The 16,285-nt window shown below is 47.2% G+C and overlaps 1 protein-coding gene across 1 annotated transcript in view; it reads left to right on the forward strand.

Moving 5' to 3' along the window:
- Nucleotides 1–8,527: 8,527 nt before the first annotated feature.
- The window catches only part of OSBPL11 (oxysterol binding protein like 11), a 70,554-nt gene continuing 62,796 nt past the window's right edge, over nucleotides 8,528–16,285 (forward strand). The window contains 2 exon segments of the mRNA XM_049785890.1: nucleotides 8,528–8,644; nucleotides 8,646–8,719. Coding sequence (XP_049641847.1) covers nucleotides 8,528–8,644; nucleotides 8,646–8,719 — 191 coding nt within the window.

Below are 16,285 nucleotides of genomic sequence, written 5' to 3' on the forward strand. Positions count from 1 at the left end.
TCAGCATAATAATCTTCATATCCGTCTACATAAAAGCAAATTTCACGAGTTCGTTTTTCCTAATGCCTGCAGTTTTCCATTGTCCATTTAACTTTTTAAGGTCTGCAACATTTGTATTAATTACCTTTTTTATTTCTTTTCTTTTCTTTTTGTTTTTGGGTCATATCCGGTGGCGCTCAGCAGTTACTCCTTGCTCTGTGTTCAGAAATCGCTACTGTCAGGCTCGGGAGACCATATGGGATCTAAGAATTATATCGGGGTTCGTCTGGATCCACTGCTTGCAAAGCAAACGCTATCGCTATAGCCCCCAGGGGTCACTCTTATGCAGAAAGCCAGGAGAACCACTGAGTATGACCCTACTACCTCCCAGCTCCTCAAAAACAAAACAAAACAAAAAACAAAAAACACTAAAAAACACTAAGTCTCCTAAGATTTGGGATCAGATTCAGATTATTTGGGTTCCCACCTTCATTATGTTCTGTACCTATACCATCTGATAAATTGGTGTTGGTCCTTTGTTCTCAGGGATTAGAACTCCCACAGAGAACTTTTTGACTCCTTTTGAGTTCCTCCATTTTTATTTATTTATTTATTTTGGATTTGGGTCAAACCCGGCGATTCTCCTGGCTTGGGGGACTGTATGGGATGATGGGGAAATCGAACCACGATCCGTCCTAGGTTAGCACATGCAAGGCAAACGCCTTACTGATTGTGCTACTGATCTGGCCCCAGTAAGGGTTCCCCCCAATTTTTTTTTTGTTTTGTTTTTTTGGGTCACACCCGGCAGTGCTCAGGAGTTACTCCTGGCTCTATGCTCAGAAATCGCTCCTGGCAGGCTCGGGGGACCATATGGGATGCCGGGATTCGAACCAATGACCTGCATGAAAGGCAAACGCCTTACCTCCATGCTATCTCTCTGGCTCCATGGGTTCCCCCAAATTTTAAAGTGAGGGAACAGGAGCTGGAGAGATAGCACAGCGGTAGGGTGTTTGCCTTGCATGCAGCCGACCCAGGACTGACGGTGGTTCAAATCCCATCATCCCATATGGTCTGCTATGCCTGCCAGGAGCAGTTTCTGAGCACAGAGCCAGGAGTAACCCCTGAGCGCCTCTGGGTATGACCCCAAAATCAATAAATGAATAAATAAATAAAATAAAGTGAGAGAATACCCCCTACGGCATCCACCTAAAACTGAACTCACTTTTTTATGCTGAGACTTTCTTTCTTTTTGTTTGTTTGTTTGTTTGACCACGTCCAGTGATGCTCAGGGGTTACTCCTGGCTATTCAGTCAGAAATTGCTCCTCACTCGGGTGACCATATCAGGATGCCGGGGATGAAACCCAGGTCCATCTTGAGTCAGCTGTTTGCAAGGCCAACGCCACACTGCTATGCTATTGCTCCTGCCCCTGTGCTGAGACTTTTGAAACCAGGATGAGGACAGAAAGTCTGTCATAATATTGTAAGTGAACAAGCATTTAGAGAATGCACTTGTTTGTTTGTTTGCTTTTTGAGCCACACCTGGTAGTCATGGGCTACTCCTGCTCTGCTCTCAGAAATTATTCTTGGCAGGTTTGGGAAACCAAACGGGATGCCAAAGATTGAACCTGAGAAAGTGCCCTATCTGCTGTGCTATTGCTCTGGCCTTAGAGTCTGCATTTTGCTCCTCAAATATATACTTCTCGGGGCCGGGTAGGTGGCGCTGGAGGTAAGGTGTCTGCCTTGCAAGCGCTAGCCAAGGAAGGACCGCGGTTCGATCCCCCGGCGTCCCATATGGTCCCCCCCAAGCCAGGGGCGATTTCTGAGCACATAGCCAGGAGTAACCCCTGAGCGTCAAATGGGTGTGGCCCAAAAAAACAAAAAAAATATATATATATATATACTTCTCTCTCTCTTTTTCTTTTTTTTTCTCGGGGAAAATGGAGGATGGCTTGGAAAATGCCTCAACTTTCATTAGATATTCTATAAAATAAAGCTTTTGCTTTTGTTCCGAGCCCAGTTCTGGAGCATGAGCTCAACTGGGTTTGCTAGTATAATATACCAGTGTTTTCTCACTTCTCAAGTCATGTTGCTTGGCTTTTTTGTTGGGTTTCGGTGGGGATTCCTGCAACAATAAGAACTAGTCTCATGCTCCGTGTGTTTAATGTTGAACCAGTTATGGTGGAGACAAAGAGAGAAATCAACAGGCCTCTAAGAACACTCCTGAGGTTTATCACATTCAAGAAAAGGCTCCGGGGCCGGTGAGGTGGCGCTAGAGGTAAGGTGTCTGCCTTGCAAGCGCTAGCCAAGGAAGGACCTCGGTTCAATCCCCCAGCGTCCCATATGGTCCCCCCAAGCCAGGGGCAATTTCTGAGCGCGTAGCCAGGAGTAACCCCTGAGCATCAAACGGGTGTGGCCCGAAAAACCAAAAAAAAAAAAAAAAAAAGAAAAGGCTCCTTTCTCCCTTGAAAAAGAGCCAATAAGCCCTTGGAGAGTCTCTTGGAGCTTCTTATACAGGCCCTGGAGGAGGTTGTTTGAGCATGTAATCAGACAGTCATGCTCCAAGGATTCACTGACTGCCAAAGTCAACCCAGATGGTTGGAAACAACTACCTGCTCTGCCCATGACCATAAACTTCTTCTAACTTATTTTTCAGTTAGTCCTATATAACCCCCAATCCAACCTGAGATGAAGATGGTGATTTTCTTTCTTGTCGTTGATGACAAGAAGTCCACCTTTTTTTCAGAGTGCTATCCTGAATAAAACTGGTTTTTATTTTCTTCACATCACCTTTTGTCTCTTGAGTAATTGGCCTTCTACTAGCAAAAACATAAACTTGGATTCAGTATAGTGTTGGTGTCTGATCCACAAGAGGATGAAACTCAGGGCAAACCCAGGAACTTCTGAGCATCACACACACAAGCAGTGAACAGACAGGACTTCCGGGCTAGCAGGTGCAGTGTGGGTGTGTTTGGGGAGGGACTAGTCTTTAGCCTTAGTAAAGTCTAGTTCTCCTAACTAGTGATGAAATAAAAATCCTAGGGCCAGAGCATTAGTACGATGGGTAGGATGATTGCCTTGCAAGTTGCCAGCCTGGATTCAATCCATAATGCATTTTTTATTTGTTTGTTTTTGGCCACACCCAGCAGTATTCAGGTTTTACTCCTAGGACTGCACTGATGGATTACTGTTGGGTCCCGTTTACTCCTTTATTGGTTATTTGTGTATCCTCAGAGAGCTCCCAGAATGAGAAATTGATTCCCATTCCCTTATCCCCTTGTGAGGGGGAGATTTTGGTAATATTTATTCGCAGCAAATAATCCATAGACAAGAGGGTAAAGGGGTAAAAAGGTTGGGTGCAGAGAGTCCTTTGTCAGCCTACTACCAGCTCCAAAAAACACCTGGAGCCAGCCAGTAAACTGCTAAAAGACCCTGTACATCTCGCTCTTAAACTATTTATTCAGCTCTCAACAGCGCCTCCACCTGGAAGGTCAAAGTGGGACAACAGGCAAAGAATAATCTTATAGAAATGTTTTCATATACAACAGATTACTTCTAGTGGCTTGAGGATGTGTGAAGGGCACATGGCGTGCTGGGGATCAAACCCAGGTCAGTCATTTGCAAGACAATTGCCCTGTCTAATGATGTGATGATGTGGAAAATATTTCGTATTCCTATTTCTATTGACCACAATAAGTAATTTGTGGCTTTGGCAGTGTGTGTGTGTGTGTGTGTGTGTGTGTGTGTGTGTGTGTGTGTGTGTGCTATTGTGGGCTGCATTGCTTTATTTTTTCTGATTTATAATACCATAAAATACCAGATAAGGACACAGGAAGAGTTTCTGGGGATTTAGTACCAGGCCAGTGTCTAAGACAGAGACATCAGAGAAACACAGAGATTGGGAGTCTAAAAGCAGGGTAGGTAGACTATTATTTCTCTCACAGACTAAGGGGCAGGGATAAGGGGTTAAGGGAGAGCTACTTTCACCTCAAGTGCAGAGACTATTTGGGTGTTGTGGTTGGGTCTGAGATAAAATCTGTGCTGCTGCTGAACTGGCTGTTTTTTTGGAGTCTCACTTCTGCAGAACACAAGTCACAGACCCATATGAGGGGTCAATTTTGTCGAGCTTCTAGGACCTTTTTCTTTTGTTTTTGTTTTTGGGCCACACCCGGCGGTGCTCAGGGGTTACTCCTGGCTGTCTGCTCAGAAATAGCTCCTGGCAGGCACAGGGGACCATATGGGACACCGGCATTCGAACCAACCACCTTTGGTCCTGGATCCGCTGCTTGCAAGGCAAAAGAAATAGCCGCTGTGCTATCTCTCCGGGTCCTCTAGGACCTTTTTCTAGGAATTTCATTGTCATAGCTCTGCTGGCACCAAGAGTCTGGGCCTCACTCTGAGAAGAATCAAAAGGTTTTAATATCTTTGTAACTAATAAGGAAGAAACCTGACCTTGAGTTCACTGAAGTCGTCCTGTGCTGCTCAGATGAGGCTTCTCTGAGTAGCCGAGAGTCCCCACCCCATTCTTTTTCTTTTCAGCAACTGAGGCAGCCAGGAAGAGAAGAGGTTGCAAACGGAGGGGCAAGGAGCTGCTTTCCTGGGCCCTCCAAGGGGGGCACTCCTCTCCTGCCATCAAGTCGGAAGCCATGGACTCTTAGGATGTCACTGTAGACACAGTCCAGCAGAGAACCCAGGGCCTGGAAAAAAATGGCCGGTGGAATGAAAGACATCCTGAGGGACTTTGAGGAGTCCCACTGGTCCATCCCTGGTCATGAAGGGCCGGCTGTAAAGTGACCACTATCCTTCAGTGGGGCGTGGGGGTGGGACAGGTAACTTGTGCCTCAGACTTGGCCACATTTCCTGAGAGTGGATGACGGTTCCCTGAGGGAACTGTGTCCTTGGGATTCCCTGGATGGGTTTGGGAACTCTGAAGATGATTGGACAGGCCTTTGCCAGAAGTAGGCGCCTCTGAGGGTGATTTTGTTGATTGGGGAGACACTGGAGGCTCAGATAGAGCTGGCTGGGATCACTCTGGACCCCTAAGGAGAAGCTCTGTTGCAGCCCCTTGATGTGAACTCTTCTCCCTGAAGAGAAGACCATTTTACTTAGAAGGGGAAAGAAGAACACATGGAGGCCCCTTGTGACCAGGTAACTATTCTTCTGCAGCAATTCAGGGCCAGCTGCCTGTCCTGCACAAGGAGGAGAAGCCACGGAGACAGGTTGTGGGGGACATTTGGATTACTGTGACTTTATAGACCCAAGGCTGGAAGGGAGAGGGGAGCAGGATTTCTAGGGAGGGGAGAGGATTTCTCCCTTCCTGGTACATCCTTGTGCTCTGCAGAAACCTGGGCAGGCCACAGAACACCACTGGCAGTCGCCACCCACAGTTCCTGAACATTAAATGTTTGTCCCAAACCTCCGAGCTGCGCCCACAGGCCAAGGTTGCCATCCTCTGTCACAGCATTAACATAATAGGAATCTTCATATTTCTAGAGGAAAGTCAGTCAGAAGACCTGCTAGTAGGTTCTTATCCTTTGATCAAAAATTCCTGAGGAAATAATACCAGCAGGTTCACTGAGAAGTCTTTTCCCTCAAGTGCAGATGGCTGGAAGATTCTTGAGAGATCTCTCACCAGTAGATCCACTGAGTCTTCTCTCTCAGTGTGGATAATTGAATAAGATGTTCTGTTAATGAAACTGACATTCTGCTTCCTTTACTACAACATTTAATTGATATATATATATATGTATATATATGTGTATGTATATATAATACATGTGCATGTGTGTGTGTGTGTGTGTGTGTGTGTGTGTGTGTACTCCTTTCTGGTGTGTGGATATAGTAAAACCTTTCTCATCCTAATATAAGAATTATTTTGGTGTGACGCCCATGGATTACTCCTGGCTCTGCGCTCAGAAATCATTCCTGGCTTGGGGAACCATATGGAATGCTGAGGGATTAAACCCTGGTCCATCTTAGGTTAGCATGAACATGGCAGACACCTTACCACTTGTGTCACCGCTCTCACTCCTAACATAAGAATTTTTACAGGCAATATAACCTTGATTAAAATTTATCTTTATGGGCTGGAGAGATAGCATGGAGATAAGGCGTTTGCCTTGCATGTAGAAGGTCAGTAGTTAGATACCACAGTGGTAGGACATTTGCCTTGCATGCATCCAACCCTTTATAGACCCGGGCTCAATTCCGGGCATCCCATATGGTCCCCTGAGCCTCCAGGAGCGATTTCTGAGTGCAGAGCAAGGAGTACGTAACCACTGAGTACTGCCGGGTGCGGCCTAAAAACCAAGGGAAAAAAAAGAGATTTGAGAGTATTTTTTTTTTTTTTTTTTGGTTTTTGGGCCATACCTGGCTGTGCTCAGGGGTTACTCCTGGCTGTCTGCTCAGAAATAGCTCCTGGCAGGCACGGGGGGACCATATGGGACACCGGGATTCGAACCAACCACCTTAGGTTCTGGATCGGCTGCTTGCAAGGCAAACACCGCTGTGCTATCTCTCTGGGCCCTATTTTTTTTTTTGGGGGGGCCACACCTGGCGTTGCTCAGGGGTTACTCCTGGCTGTCTGCTCAGAAATAGCTCCTGACAGGCACAGGGGACCATATGGGACACCGGGATTCGAACCAACCACCTTTGGTCCTGGATCGGCTGCTTGCAAGGCAAACACCGCTGTGCTATCTCTCCGGGCCCTTGAGAGTATTTTCTAAAAAATAAAAATAAAAAAAAAATAAAAATTGATGCCGGGATTCCAACCACTGTCCTTCCTGCATGCAAGGCAAACACCTTGCCTCCATGCTATCTCTCTGCCCCCCCCCCCCCACCAAAAAAAATCCTAGAATTTTCAATGAGAAGAGAAGATAGAAGTTACTGAGTTAGGCACTCATCCTTTGCTCATGCAAAACAAAGGAAGGATTTATCTGAGATGGAGAGGAATAGCTGACTGCTTTTTCATTTAGAACTCCTCTTTGCGTTATTTCAAATGTCAAGGTTTGGGGAGCAAAATTAGTAATCCTTTCTCCCTCCCTCCCTCCCTCCCTCCCTCCCTCCCTCCCTCCCTCCCTTCTTCTTCCTTCTTCTTCTTCTTCTCCCTCCCTCCCTCCCTCCCTCCCTCCCTTCTTCTTCCTTCCTTCTTCTTCTTCTTCTTCTTCTTCTTCTTTCTTCTTCTTCTTCTTCTTCTTCTTCTTCTTCTTTTCTTCTTCTTCTTCTTCTTCTTCCTCTTCTTCTTCTTCTTCCTCTTCTTCTTCTTCTTCTTCCTCTTCCTCTTCTTCTTCTTCTTCTCCTCCTTCTTCTCTTCCTCCTCTTCTCCTCTCCTCTTCTTCTTCCTCCTCCTCTCCTCCTCCTCCTCCCTCCTCCTCCTCCTCCTCCTCCTCCCCTCCTCCTCCCCCCTCCTCCTCCTCCTCCTTCTCCTCCTCCTCCTCCTCCTCCTCCTCCTCCTCCTCTCCTCCTCCTCCTCCTCCTCCTCCTCCTCCTTCTCCTCCTCCTTTTTTTTCTCGGGCCCTGAAGTCCCTCTTATAAATCCTCCTCTCCCGCCCCCTCCCTCCACCTGCAGCCAGCCCCACCTAGCCCCGCCCACACCGGTTGCCCCGAGGCCCCGCCCCACTGAGGGCAGGTGCCCTTCTCCAAGATGGCGCCAGGCGCTTCCCGCCGAATCGCGCCACCGGAAGTGAGCTCACGCGCTTCCGGAAGGGAAGGCGGGGAGAAGAAAGCGAGCGGGCGGGTGCGCGAGTGACCCGCCGTGGGCTTGTGGGTGGGGCGGTGGCCGCCGCCGCCGTGGTTTCCACTCTCGGGGCTGCAGAAAGGACCAGCGGGCTCGCACGCCCTTCCTTCCCGAGCCGCTCGAGGGCCCGGGACTCCCGCTGGTGGTGGCCGCGAGCGGGGCGGCCCTGAGGAGAGCCGGCGTCCCGCCTCCGGAGGCCTCCTGCCCCGGCCCTCTCCGCTGGGCTCGCGGAGGGCTGCTAAAGGAACCGCCGAGCGAATTGGACCGGCCCGGACCGGCCGGTACCGGACCCGACCGGACCCAACTGGACCGAACCGGACCCGACCGGGCCGAACCGGCCCCAACCGGACCCGACCGGCCCGCACCGGACCCAACCGGACCCGACCGGCCCGAACCGGCCCCGGGGGCTGAGAACTGGACTGTCAGAGCAGAAGTGGGGGCGCGGCGGGGCCCAGAGGTCAGGCCGCGGGTCCCAGGCCCGGGTCTGCGCCCTTTGCTCCCTCCTCACGCTGTTGCTTGGTTTCTGCCGCGCCTGAGACTCTGTCACCAAGTGACAGTGCTTCCCCTCCTTTCTTGAGCCTGGGCAGGAGGAGCTGTGCCACGGATAATCGCTCTGCTCGTCGCCACCCCTTGCCCGGCCTTGGAAAAGTTCGCCCAGAGTGCGAATGCATGCCAGGGTTCACCCTTGGATGGTGCAGCCACTCTGCTGGGGAGAGCCGCCCCAAGATCCAGTGTGACAACTAGCACGGAGTCGCAACTCTCTGCCAACCTAGCTGGAGGGAGATCGGAGGACTCCGGAGGGAGTAGTGACTACGATGCAGGGGCCCGAGCCTGTGTCCAGCATGAAAGTGTCAGAGAGCGAAGGCAAGCTGGAGGGCCTGGCTACGGCCGTGACCCCCAACAAGAACAGCAGTCACAGCAGCTGCTGGGGGGCTGGGCATCAGTAGCAGCAGCAGCAGCTGTAGCAGCAGCAGCCGCGGTGGCGGTGCCAAAGGCTGGCAGTACAGGTATGGTATGGCATGGCATGGCATGGCACGGAGCTCTTTCTCCAAGGTGATCTCTTGATGAAGAGGTTTGGAGGTCAAGCATGCCGGAAATGTCCTTCCTCCCACATGGACATGGAAATTGATTTGCCTACTTTGCAGAACCACTTAACTACTTACTACTTACTGGGATCTCATCTCTCATTAGCAAGGGTTAATTAATTAACTCATGGATCCATTCAACAGGTGTGCGTGTGTGTAGATTTATATATGCACACACACACAAACACTTTTGGAGACTGCCGAGATGTATCCCTTAACTTCCTTTGTTAGAGGAACTCATCCTTTGTTAGAGGAATTCATCTTTTCTTTCTTTCTTTTTTTTGGTTTTTGGGCCACACCCGGCGATGCTCAGGGGTTACTCCTGGCTGTCTGCTCAGAAATAGCTCCTGGCAGGCACGGGGGTCCATATGGGACACCGGGATTCGAACCCAACCACTTTGGTCCTGGATCGGCTGCTTGCAAGGCAAACGCCGCTGTGCTATCTCTCCGGGCCCAGGAATTCATCTTTTCTCCGCTTTAATTCTGCACTCCTGTTTTTGCCCGCGTTGCAATTTGTTTTGGTATATAGAGAAGTTGTAGTCAGCCTTATTTCTTTTTTTTTCTTTTTTTTTTTTTTTTTTTTTGGTTTTTGGGCCACACCCGACGGTGCTCAGGGGTTACTCCTGGCTGTCTGCTCAGAAATTGCTCCTGGCAGGCACGGGGGACCATATGGGACACCGGGATTCGAACCAACCACCTTTGGTCCTGGATCGGCTGCTTGCAAGGCAAACGCCGCTGTGCTATCTCTCCGGGCCCAGCCTTATTTCTTAATGGGCCTCACTTGCCAGTGCTCAGGGTCTACTCCTAGCTTGATGCTTAAGGATCCTTCCTGGTGGAGCTCTGGGGGACATAGATCAGGACTTAGAATCGAACCAGGGATCAGCTCTGTGCAAGGCAAACACATATCCACTCTTATCACTTTGGCCCCCAAATTGTAATAATAAATGGGCAGGAGATGTGGCTTTTACTTTGTGTTTGTGTGTGAGGCTTTTTAGCCTCTACACTTGGCACCAAAAAAAGTAAATAAGTGAAATTAGGGTATCCTAATTAGGGTATCTAAAGGACTGAGTTCTTAAAATTTAGTAAACTGTCTGCTTGTGTACCTTAATGTAGTCCTTTTTTTTTTTTTTTTTTTTAATCTTTGGGCTGTTTGTGAAATTTGTATGAAACTTGAAAAAAGTTTCAAGGCAGGATTCTATGCAGGTTGTAAATTTTGCCCTGAAAAATACCTAAAAATGTGGAATATGCACGACTATCTATACATAGCTAAACTGTATAAAGATTATAACTTTATCTAGAATGATGAGACAGGGAAGTCTGTTTAGTAACAGGACATACTAAGGCACTTTTAGAATCAACATGCTGCTCTTTGCATATGTGGTTTGAGGACCAGCCTTTTATTTTATTTTATTTTTGGTTTTTGGGTCACACCTGGCAGCGTCAGGGGTTACTCCTGGCTGCATGCTCAGAAATCGCTCCTGGCTAGGCTCAGGGGACCACATGGGACGCCTGGATTCGAACCACTGTCCTTCTGCATGCAAGGCAAATGCCTTTCCTCATGCCATTTCTCCAGCCCCAGAGACCAGCCTTTTAAAAGTGTACCATTATGGAGCAGATATATTTTGATGGCATTTAAGGAAGTAGGAAAAAAAGTAGTGTTCCTGAAAAGCCTCACCTCTTTGAAACCTAGTCTCAGCTGAACTGAAAAAGAAGACTGAAGCACACACTGTCTTAGAAGCACTATGGTGAATTGCCTTCCTCTTTACCCCTGTACTTCTATTCAAAGCCCTATTTTCACTGAAGGCATTATTTAATACTTAATTTATTTTTTTAAACTAGATCCTTTTGGAATTACAAATGAAAAAGGTCTTTTTTTTGGGGCGGGGGGGAATGCAACAGGAGTAATGGCAACTAAAATTGTAGGATAGTCAAAGATTTGAAAAACTAACCTGCAGACTCAGCTACTTCACTTCCTAGTCCAATAATCAAAGTGTAATGACCTTAAGTCATCCAGGTGAACACATTGTTGAAGGCAGAAAACTCTTATGATACAGTAGTAAGCTATTTCAAAGAAATGGCTATATTTTTTTGGGAGGGGCAAGGGGTTGGATAGCACAGTAAGTAGGGTGGTTGCCTTGCACGAGGCCAACCCGAGTTTGAACCCTGTTATCTCAAATTGTCCCCAAGCACTGCCAGGAGTGATCCCTGAGCACAGACCTGAGCAAAGCCTGAATATGGCCCCAAAGCAAAACAAAGAACTCTCCCCACAAAAATTTGTGGAGGATCATAGGGTTTTGGGGAGTAGTGCTGAGAGACTGCTTCTGTTTTTGTGCTCAGGAGGCACACTGTATGAAAGTGCTTGGAGAGGGCCCGGAGAGATAGCACAGGGGCAGGGGCATTTGCCTTGCAAGCAGCCGATCCAGGACTAAAGGTGGTTGGTTTGAATCCTGTGTCCCATATGGTCCCTTGTGCCTGCCAGGAGCTATTTCTGAGCAGACAGCCAGGAGTAACCCCTGAGCACTGTATGTGGTATTGGAGATAGAACTGGGGTTGACAGTGAACTTCTGTTACTTCTCTGGTCCAGAAATAGCTATTATTAAAAATCAAAACAAAACTTAAATATCTGAAAAGCTGAGTTCTGTGGAACTCTGAACCTCTTTCCTTTAAGCTACAGATAATGTTTTAGGTGTACCTCTTCTTTAAGATACTTCTTTATTTTGAACAGTCCTCTTTAAACTTAATCCACCTATCTCTCAGTCTAATTGATTTTTTTTTGGAGATTGATCAAGCAGTTTACTTTTTCATTGTCTTATGCAGTTATCTTTTCTTTGACTACTTCCCCCGAGGCTTTAAGTCCCAGACTTAAAAAACAACAGTAATGGAAACCATACTAGTTTCTTATAATCCTTTCCTCTTAAAAGCTATTTACGTGAACTACCTTCATTTCCTTGACTCCTGTTGATTGCTCAACTCTTGACTTGGCTCTGTCTTCACTAATGAAATATATAAAAAATGATGTATATTTTTAGATTTTTCTTCCTTTTTTTTTTTTTTTGTGTGGCTTTTTGGGTCACACCCGGCAGTGCTCAGGGGTTACTCCTGGCTCCATGCTCAGAAATTGCTCCTGGCAGGCACAGGGGACCATATGGGACACCGGGATTCGAACCGATGACCTTCTGCATGAAAGGCAAACGCCTTACCTCCATGCTATCTCTCCGGCCCCAACCTTTTTTTTTTTTTTTTTTTTTAAGTTTTTTCCCCCTTTGTTTTATTGGGGGCCACACCCGGCAGTGCTCAGGGATTACTCCAGGCTTTGTGCTCTGGAATTAATCCTGGTGGTGCTTGGGTGGGGAGGAACCATATGGAATATCGGGGATCCCCCAGGTTCCCAAGCTAGGCTGGCTGCATACAAAGCAAACACCCTACCATTGTGCTATCATATCACTCAGGCCCAGGTTTTTCTTTTTTGAGGGAGGCAGTGTTTGGACTCACCTGGCACTGCTCAGTGACTACTGAGGGGTTCTTTTGGCAGTGCTTTGGTATCCATGGGATGCTAAAGATTGGACTTTACATGCACATCAACCCTTTTTGAGATTTTTCTTCCACTTGTATTTGAATTTTCTTCTTTTTGTTTGTTTATTTGTTTTGGACCACACCCATAATACTCAGGTTACTCCTGGCTCTGCACTCAGAAATCCTGGCAGGCTTGGGAGACCATGGGAATGCCAAGCATCAAATACTGGTCAGTCCTGGGTCGTCCACGTGCAAAGGTAAACGCCCTATCACTGTGCTGTAGCTCCGGCCTCTTTATTCTCCCATTTTGTTCTTAAGGGTCATTCCAGGCTGGGCTCAGAAGACTATATATGGTGCTGGGGATCAAAATACGGTCAACCATATTGAGGCCAGCAGCTTACCCTCTTTTCTGTACTATTATCTTTGATCCACTTTTGTGTGTGTGTGTGTGTGTGTGTGTGTGTGTGTGTGTGTGTGTGTGTGTGTATGTGTGTATTATATGTTTGGGTCTAGGGGTCATTTACATCAATACTTTGCCAAGTGGGCCTAGAGAGCTGGTGCCAAGTGGGCCTAGAGAGCTAGTGCTGCTCTGGCACACCAAGCAGTGCTGGTGACATCATGGCCACTCTGGTAGTGCTCTGGGTCACAAGAGCATGATAGGAAGGGGATGAGGGTGAGCATTTTTTAATGGTTATTTGTAAGTCTTCTTTGGTGAAAATTGTATTCAGATTTGCCCATCGTAAAAAATATTGTGGACAGGGCCAGAGAGATAGCATGGAGGTAGGGCGTTTGCTTTGCATGCGGAAGGATGGTGGTTCAAATCCTGGCATCCCATATGGTCCCCCGAGCCTACTAGGAGCTATTTCTGAGCATATAGCCAGGAGTAACCCCTGAGCACTGCCAGGTGTGACCCAAAATGATTGTGGACATACAGCATTATTAGTTTAAAGTTTATAAACAATGTTTTGATGTTTGTATTCATTATGAAGTAAGTGATCACAGTAAATCTACCATTGTTAGCAACTTAAAAAATGAACTTACTGGGGCCAGAGTGATAGCGCAGCGGTAGGGCGTTTGCCTTGCATGTGGCTGACCCAGGATGGACCTTGGTTAGATCCTTGGTGTCCCTTATGTCTCCCAGCCAGGAGTGATTTCTGAGCACATAGCCAGGAATAACCCCTGAGTGCCACCCGGTGTGGCCCAAAACAAACAAACAAACAAAAAAGATGACATTACTGGGCCAGAGCAATAGTACAGTGAGTAGAGTGATTGTCTTGTCCATAGCCAACCTGGGTTCAATCCCTGGCTTCCTTATAATTCTTCAAGCACAATCAGAAGTGATTTCTGAATGCAGAGCCAAGAAAAACCTTGAGCACTGCCAGTTGTGGCCTCCCTACCTCCTCATCCTCACCCAAAAATGGTAATAGTTTGTTGTGAGAGTTACTGTGCTTATATACCACATGCTAATTATTCTGTGACTGGAAGATCATACTTCTTGACCCTCTATTTTTTTGGATGGGATGAGAGTGGTCCCCTGCTGGCAGTGCTTAGGGGCTGTTAGTGATACAGTCCTGGGGTCCATCCTGATTATCCTGACAAAGCTCAGAGGATCATTAAAGTTAATGATTAAATTCAGACCTCCCTCATGCAAAGCATGTGCTCCATCCTTTTGGGCCATCTTCCTGACCACCCCATCTCCCCGAATTTTCCCAGCCCACATTTCTCCTCCCCTGTGGGTTCTACTTAACTGTTTGGTGGAGAGGTGGCGGTGGAGTTAGCAGTGTTCAGGGACCATATGCATTCCCTGGATTCGAACCATTGGCATGACCATATCCACATGCAAGGCCAAGTACCTAAACTTTTGTACTGTTTCTCCAGCCCAAGTCTGTTTTTCTCTTGGAGTTTAGTGGATTTCAGATTTCACATCTAAATGAGAAGTTATTTCTGTTTCAACTAAAAGTCCATCTGCATGCACCCCAGTCCATGCCTGCACCCCAGCCCTCATCCTTCACTTTCAGTGATAATGGCAGTGTTCTCTCACACACACCTGTCTGTGTGTGGTGGTCATGTGTGCTTTGTATCTAGTAGCTTGTGCATGTGCTCTCTGACGTCAGTCTTTTATAGATGGGGCTCATCCACATTCTAGAGGAGAGTTCCTCCAGAGGTTGCTGTGGTGAGCATTCAATAAGAAATTGAACTCTAAGCCTTGTTTGTTTAAGACACAAGTTGTCTTAAGTTACTGAGCCCCACATCCCTGTTGTGTATGTTTTGTGTGTATTGTATATTTCTGTAACCATTTACCCATTCTTCCTAAAGTGGACATATAGGCTAGTTTCTTTTTTTCTTTTTTTCTTTTTGGTTTTTGGGCCACACCCGGCAGTGCTCAGGGGTTACTCCTGACTATCTGCTCAGAAATAGCTCCTGGCAGGCACGGGGGACCATATGGGACACCGGGATTCGAATCAACCACCTCAGGTCCTGGATCGGCTGCTTGCAAGGCAAACACCTCTGTGCTATCTCTCCGGGGCCTAGTTTCATGTCCTGTATTTTTCCTCCCCCCCCCCCCTTTTTTGTCTTTGGGCCACACCTGGTGGTGCTCAAGTGTTTCTCCTCTACACTAGGAATTATTCCTGGAGGGTGGCATATGGGATACCAGGTTGGCTGCATGCAAGAAAAATGACCTCCCTGCTGTCCTATCACTCTGGCTCACTGAACTGAGTTTTGAAAATAATTCTGCAGTGACCAAAAGCATGCATATATGTTGTTTTTACCCCTTTCATTTCATTGTTGTGATGACCAGATTCCACATCCAGGCTTGGGGACCTTCTGTATATAAAGCATGTGGTCAGTCAGCCCATTGAGCGAGACTCTGGCTTTTTTTTTTTTGCCACACCTAGCAATTACTCTTGGCTCTGCACTTAGGAATCATTCCTGGAGGTGTTTGGGGACCATCCAGGATGCTGGAGATCAAAATCTGGTCAGCCGTGTGCAAGGCAAATGCCCTACCCTTTGTACTGTCTCTTGGCCCCACCAATAGGTCTGTTTTTAAGGATGTTGTTATAGTGACTGGAGGTTACTGGAGGTTGCACACACCTGCTGATCCTCACAGGAGGTTGCACCCTGCTCTGATATCTAAATTGTGGTGTTCATTGTTGCATTGCTCACACATACTTGCTTGTTACGTTTACTGTCTACTTTGTTGTAGTATTGCAAGGATTGTGGTTGGAACATGGAGGGTAGTGCTTGGGATTGATCTCTCAGCTTGTAAGGCAGATTCTTAGCCCCTGACATCTCTCGGATCTTTACTTGTTTAGATAACTAAATTTTTCTATGGTGGAGCAATTTGTATTTCTCATAGCCTTGTACAAAGATTCCCTTTTACACATCTTCACTTGTTTCTTGCCTATCCCATCCTACCCCCTATATCAGGGGTCTCAAACTCAATTTACCTGCGGGCCGCAGGAGGCAAAGTCAGGGTGATCCTTGAGTGCAAAGTCAGTAGTAAGCCTTGAACATTGGGTGTGTGTGACCCAAACAACTAAAACAAAACAAAACAAAAAAAGATTCCTCTAGGGCAGGGCCACAAAATGTTGTATGGAGGGCCGGCCGGCCCTGAAAGTTTGTGACCCGTGCCCTATATAGTGTTTACTTTTCAAAAAACCCACATATATGTTAGCTCACATTTCGTAGTTTAGGGTCAGTGATAAACTTTCATAGAAGTCATCCCAAAGAAATTCTCTTTTTCTTTTTTTGGCTATACCCAGCTGTGCTTAGGGCTCACTCCTCACTAAGCACTCAAGGATCATTCCCTGAGTGATCACTCAGGCAAGCTCCTTACTCTGTACCATTTCTCTGGCCCCCAAAGGAATTCTTTGTTCCTGAATCACTTTGCACTCTGAAAAATACCAGACATTTTTTTCTTTTTCTTTTTTTTTCTTTTGCCACATCTGGTGTCACTCAGGGGTTACTCCTGAC

Source organism: Suncus etruscus, chromosome 13 (assembly GCF_024139225.1).
Source record: "Suncus etruscus isolate mSunEtr1 chromosome 13, mSunEtr1.pri.cur, whole genome shotgun sequence".
Classification (NCBI taxonomy): Eukaryota; Metazoa; Chordata; class Mammalia; order Eulipotyphla; family Soricidae; genus Suncus; species Suncus etruscus.